General features: G+C 44.9%; 1 protein-coding gene across 1 annotated transcript in view; it reads right to left on the bottom strand.

The window, feature by feature from the left end:
• LOC130589190 (uncharacterized) overlaps nt 1-6,256 on the bottom strand; it is a 38,687-nt gene extending 32,431 nt beyond the window's left edge. The window contains exons 1-4 of the mRNA XM_057390402.1: nt 6,235-6,256; nt 4,076-4,180; nt 580-792; nt 29-453 (exon numbers count right to left, since the gene is read on the bottom strand). Of these exons, the coding sequence (XP_057246385.1) occupies nt 29-453; nt 580-792; nt 4,076-4,180; nt 6,235-6,256 (765 nt within the window). The remainder of the gene's footprint in view (nt 1-28; nt 454-579; nt 793-4,075; nt 4,181-6,234) is intronic.
• Between the last annotated feature and the right edge of the window lie 276 nt (nt 6,257-6,532).

Raw genomic sequence — 6,532 nt, 5'->3', positions numbered from 1 at the left:
GGCCCGGCAGCTCCCCCGCTCCCAGCGCCAGCCGTGCCGCCGGCCCCAGCATGGCCGCGCCGCTGCCCCCGCGGGGATGCTCCGCTCTGTTCCGCTCCGCTCCGCGCCGCTCGCTGCTCCCAAAGTTGGTGCCGGAGCCGCGCTCCGGAGCCGCCGCCGCCCGGAGCGGCACCAGTGCGGCTGCGGAGCGGAGCGGGCGGGGGACCGGCCGGCCGGGCGGGGGATGCGGGGGATGCGGGGGGGCCCGGGGGGCGCGGACACGGCGCTGCTTACGGGAGCCTCGTGGCGAAGGGCGGGTGCGCCGTGCGGGGGGGTGGGAGTGGGACCCCGGGGCGCGGCGACCGCCGGTGCGGGGGGAGGAAGGGGTTAATGCGCGGAATGGGTCCTTCCCTATGGCAGGGTGAGAGTGGTACGCGATGAAAGGTGAAGGCGATGCGATTCGAAGCAGCGGAGCTGCGGGGAGCAGCGTTGGTTTGAGAGCGGTTGTTTGGCCGAGGATGGGGATAGGCAGGGATGCTCACAAGTGATGCTTTTCTGCAAATTTCCCCAGTCTAGACAGAACAGTTTTTAGGGATGTACTTGTGCTGTCAGGCAGCGTTGCAAACATGTCGTTATCGAGCAGCACCGCTGTGATGATGACAAGCCGTGCCATGTAACGCAGCGCGAGATGCGCTCTCATCTCGGGCTGATCCTCGGAGAAACAGCGTTTCACCGCCGCCAGCAGAACGCGGAGCAGAGCGCCTCGAACCRCAGAGCTCTTTGCCGGGCAGGATGGAAAATTTCTCCAGCCACCTGATGAATAAGTGCAGATGATGCTYTCAGAAAGTCTGTTTTCAAAGTCACCGAGTTTCTTTTAAATTGGAACGTTGAGTTTTACCTCGGTCGAGCTAGAGGGACAACCTGAACAATAAATAAACATTGAATAGCAGTGAAGGCAAGGAGTGAACTCCTCGTTCCCTCAGCCTGGTTGTGTCTCGCACCTGGAACAAACACAGTGGGACTTAACAGAAGCCATTACTTCCAAAAAAGAAACAAAAAACCAACAACCAGATAGTAAATAAAGCTTATTTAACTAAAACAATATTAAAACTAATGTTTGTAGTAAAGCCAGTGCAGAGAAGGGGCTGGTAAGGGAAGGGTTTTTATCTGTCATGGCTTTATTTCACGCCCAGCAAGGACTGCTCCCTTTCGAGTTTGAATCCAAGTGCTGGAGCTCAGACTCAAACCCATTAAAAGAGCAATGGGGAAGGCTCATTATCCATCCTTCCACTGGATTACCAACTCTTCAGGAATGAAAAATTTATTATTCCCRTGTCCTGGGCCTAATTGCACTTAATCCTAACCAAGTCTAGGTTTTGAAAGCACAATAAGGTGTTTATAGGACTCTAGAAATTTCCAGAGAGAATACAGGAGAATTGTGGATGAACTGATGTGTTAAATGGCCTTATGGGGAGAAGAAGATTTTGGGAGGGAGGGAGAAATGCTTAATACATAGGACAGTGCTATCGGAGTACGTTGATACTTTTGCTGGGATAGGAAGCTTCTGCTTYCTATCATGGATCCGATAAGTTATTGTTTTCTATCTGTATCTTGTACTGCCTATCTTCTAAAATTCAGCACTGACTAATCTTGTGGTCTAAAACCTCAGGAATTTGCGTATTTCTGTTCCTAGGCCTGATACTGATTTCTTGTGAGAATATGTCTATCTTGCACCCATCTGGAGCCCTGAGCTGGTAACTGAGTAGTCATGTGCAAATGTCAGACAGGGGGACTTCCCCCAAAATTAAAAATGGCAGTTAAGAGATTAGTTTAGATACTTGTCTTTTATTTTTTCCCCTATCTTGATTTTTGTTTTTCACTCTGTCTTGATTTCTCTGTTCATGAAATGAAGATTCATCTCTTCAGCTCTGAGCTGTTGAAAAGCCTTCAAACTCATATGAGCCTCAGCTCATACATAAATTCACTATGCAGCTCATCTAAATTAGTTTGTTTCTCTTTTCCTGGGAAAACATGTGCTGAAAGACATTCCAGGAGTCAGCATTGCTTAATTGAGTATGAGATTACTGCTTTGCACCATTCCTTTCTATTTCTCTTTTTTTCTTCAGTAGAGGCAATTACTGTGGCTGGCCTCTAATGGCATTTATTGTCAAAGATAAGCATCATCATATTAGACCTTTTTCTATATTATTACAGGCTCATTTGGCAGCACATMTCTTACACTATTGCTCTAGGAAAATAGCACAAATTATTATCATATCGTGTTATGTGAAAAGGCTGAAATTTTATTGCAAATATGAGGAGGTATTTTTCCATTTATGTGTGACATGAATTAATTACAAATGTCAGATGGGGAGTTGTTTTCCCTTCATACCTGGACAGAAAGGACAATTATTTGGAGCTGGAAGCACCTATTTGTTGTAGTTCAAAATGTGGTGGATTTTCACTAACATGAAATGTGCAGACAAYAATGCCTGATGGGTCCTGTTCAAACCTGTCTGCTTCTGTGCAGAGTTTGACATTCAGAGTGCTGAAATTGTGAAGGTAGGYTTTGAGAAGTTTTCTGGAGAAAAATCCAGTCTTATTAATGTCTAAATGTTGCACTAAAACTGTTTGATTTTGAGAAAATCATACAGCAACTGAAAAAAAAGGCAAAAATCTTGGTCTGGGCAGTTTTCGTGGTAAAGGCAAACTAGAGTTTTCTAGCTGAAATTAAAGCATAATTTTTATTTCAATTTTCTATTGAATTGTTAAGAATTAAAATTTTCCAGAAAGGGAAGGAATTAAATTATTGTTTTAACCATACTTCACAGAAATTACAAGGTTCTGACCATATGTATTTAAAAGTAGGCTTGAGGATTCTCCCACAGAAGCCAAGAGAAATGCCCTACATTAACACTGCTCATATTGAGTCAGCAGCAACAGACCTGATAGAAAAATGAGTGATTTCAAATCATTTAGAGAGGAAGCTTTTAAACTGCCCCAGCAAAAACACCTTTTGAGGGACAGCGAGAAATCTTTTTAATCAGAGTCCCTTAACTGGGAGGTCAGAAAGCTGCATGTGAAAGAAGGCAGGCGAGTTTTGTTTCTTAGCAGTTGCTCAGAAATCCCTGAGTAAAGGCAGAGAACGAGCTGTGCCTTCCCTTGGAGGAGCCATTGGTGCTGACCAGGTTGGTCAGAACAGACCCTTCTCAYGGGGCCACAAGGCTTTGCTTTCCCCTCGCTGAGACTTGGGGATTTGGGGTAACTGCATGGAAAACAGTGGGGTTTCACACTCACATGGAGCAGTCTCTGTGTTTCTGAGCCCACAGCTGGGAAATGTTTCGGGGGAGCCCCGTGCAGATGTGGGCAGGAGGATGTTTGGGCAGGGCTGAGATCAAAGCACRGGTCTCTGTTTCAGACATTCGAGGGTAATGAAATGCTGAGCAAGAACGTGTCCCCCAGCACAAGGCTCCCTCTGCAGGGCCCTGCTGTGGCTGGGACSCTCCTGCTCTGCTGCAATGAAGCTCATTTACAGGCTGGGCTCACAACCTGGTTGTTTACAGGCTTGAAGRGGCATTTGCACCAAATCCTGAGGTTCATCTGCTGATGTGCAGGACATGTRTTCATCACATATTTGTGTAATTTGCAAACTTCTCCTTTTTTTCTTCCTGTCTGAAGCCCTGATTTCCATGGACAGGCCTAAAGCTGATGAAGCACTGAGCTTGGCCTGTGGATGAGAAACTGAGGCAGGCRGTGGCTGCACGCCTGGCAGCAGCGTGACAATCAGCAGTAATGAGAGAGGAGTGCTCCATCTGCTCAGACTATTCAGCTCTTTTGCACGGCTGCCCACGTGGCCAGGTATTTGCCATTAAATAAGATGATTAATTCCTTGACAAGTTGGTATCTGGCCCAGCAGTCCGGCATTTCCTTTCGGCATCTGTGGCTGCTTTGAGGAATGCAGCTTTCCAGAATTTTACTAATTATCTAATAGCTTTTCAATCTCTTGTTTCAGTACAGGGAACTGCTGTTAATTAATTGCAGATCTTCGGCATACCATTCTTTACTGACTCCCCTAGTAAATATGTTTAACACTTGCCTTGGTTTCCTGTACATGATTCATTCGTTTGGTAAGTGATCCATCTTTGTTTGCTGTCAGAGTCTTTGAGCTGGAAGAGGACTTTAATCATGTTACTTGGCTTTCCTGAATGGAGAGAAGAAATGGAGTCAAAAAGCAAGCAATGGTAACGCAGTCAAAGAAAAGCCATGGCCCGGGTTTCTTTCACCAATAAAACAGTTGTAAAAGCTTCAATTTCCCTTTCATTTTCATAAAGAACATACTGGAAACATCTATTCAGCCAAAGACATGAAACTAAAACAAAGAAACAAAAACATCTTGAAAGGAGGAAAGAAGGCACTTTCCCAGCTTATGCATTAATTAAGACCAGTCAAAGAAAAGGGCTTCAAAGGAAGGAGGAAGGCAGTGGTAAGCACGGCTGCAGCTGCTTTTAATGGGCTCTAGCAATGACATGCAGGGCAGGCAGAGCCTTAGCAGGCATCAATGCAGCAGTGGCAGTTCAAAGGCGACACAGAAAAAGTTGGAGGCAGAACTGAAGTTACTGAATAGTAAAATTGTTTCACCAGCAGATTTGTCAGCCACACTATGGGACAAAGGAACTTGTTTAGCAGAACACGATCAACTTAAGAACCATAAACACTGCTGGTTTAAAGATAAAATCAAAGGCCTTGAGAGCAAAGCAGAAGGAGACATAAAAGTATGCATAACTGGCTCTCCTGGAGGTGAAGAGGTTTGCATCCCTGTCAAACAATTCAGAAAGGAGCTGTTAAGTGCCCCAGGTCACTCGAACCCTTAGCACCCACTCTTCCCCTGGGTGGAAGCCTGTGCAGAGCTGCATGAATATACAGCAGGATTGGGAGATTTTCTCCACACCTCCTCAGCAGTGGTGATTTGGGAGTCTGGCAGGAAAATTTATTCCCTTCGCCTCTACAAAAAAAAGAAAAAAAAAAATGAAACACCCAAAAAAACAACCTGAGTGCAACCTACAACATACTATTATAAATATTTTATACAAGTAATAAATGCATTTGTTTAGCAGCAAAAGACAGCACTTTATTATGTTCTTTCCATGCATATTTATTCTCAGTGCTTTTCAGCCTGTGTCCCTCATCCAGCTGTCTGGGAAACCAGCTGGTAATTTGCTGGTTCTTTTGAGAAACCCTTCAAGGTCACGCTTTAAAAACTTCCTAGGTCCTTCATCAGCAACCAGCAGCAGTGTGCAATTTTACAGGAACATGATGTCTACAGAGGAGTCTCCTAAAGTCGAGATGTATCTCCTTGCTTTATTCCAAACTGGCACAGTGAACACAGAGTAACTGAGTGATGACACACCGTTTATTGCTATCAAAAACAGCGTTCAGAGAGATGCACTGGAGGGAAGAGATCACTACCCTCAGGGGGAGGCTGTAGTGTCAAAAATGTATGAATACACATCCACTGGTGTGGTTTACACTGCAGTGCTGGGGCAGTGTCACACTCTCATGTGATCTGGGTATCAAAGGCWTGGCTTTCCCCAGATGTGCTCAGATAAGCTTCACATCTGAAGAGAATCTTCTGCTTTGATCTAGAGATGAGGAGGTCTGAAAAATGTACCACATCCACCACATCCTCCATGGTTTCTTCTCATGTTTAGTCATCCTCCATGTGAAAAAACTTACATTTTGTTGCTAATTTAATGCTATCTAGCCTTGGTTTCCCACCACTGATTCTGTGACTTGCTCTGACAGAGATATCCTTGTATCTGCTGTGTTCCTCAGTGTCACAAGTACATTATCTCTTCCACTCACTTCTGATAAATAGAAGATATTAAAGCTCTATTTCTCACAAAAAGGSMGTTCCAACAGGTCTCATGCTGCTTYTGGAGGCTCTTATYTTGTACATTCCCTCAACATYCTTTTYCTGCATTGTCTTGTGGAGAGGTAACATTCAGCCTTTGTAACTTATTCACTTATTCCTAAGCACAGTGTGGATCATTTTAGCTCTCTTTTGCTCACCAGTGTATGAGGGGCACCAGTGGAGCTGGCTGCTCATGTTTTTTCTGTGTCCTGGCCAGTTTACTCATTTCAGTTAAATRCAATGTGTGACCCTGGTTCCTTCAGGGTCACGTATTATATTTAATGTGTGGTGTCACATGTTAAATATTAAATATTATAGTAAATATTAAAAAGGAGGTGTCATACCAATGGCCTGAGTCTCATCCATGGCTGGCAGTTGTCTGGGGTTTGAGTGTGCACAGGTTTGTTTTAAAAGGGCTCTGTCCTCTGAGCAGCCAGGCCAAAGGACAGGAGTCATCACAAAGAAGATTCTGGATTTGGCTTTTTAGCAGAAATTTCCATTAGCAACTAAGTCCTAAGGTTTTTCAAACTGCCATTTTGTGTAGAGATCAAAATTTTGTCCCTGAGTTGTGCCCCAAGGATCCAGACAGCCAGGATTTGTTGGGATTGTTGCTTTTCTGCTCAGTCTGCAGCCATTTGGGAT

The sequence above is a fragment of the Malurus melanocephalus genome, unplaced genomic scaffold, assembly GCF_030028575.1.
Source record: "Malurus melanocephalus ecotype Western Australia unplaced genomic scaffold, MMel_1.1 scaffold_26, whole genome shotgun sequence".
Classification (NCBI taxonomy): domain Eukaryota; kingdom Metazoa; phylum Chordata; class Aves; order Passeriformes; family Maluridae; genus Malurus; species Malurus melanocephalus.
Note: the sequence above shows the minus strand (reverse complement) of the source record. Positions and strands in the feature narration are given on the sequence as shown.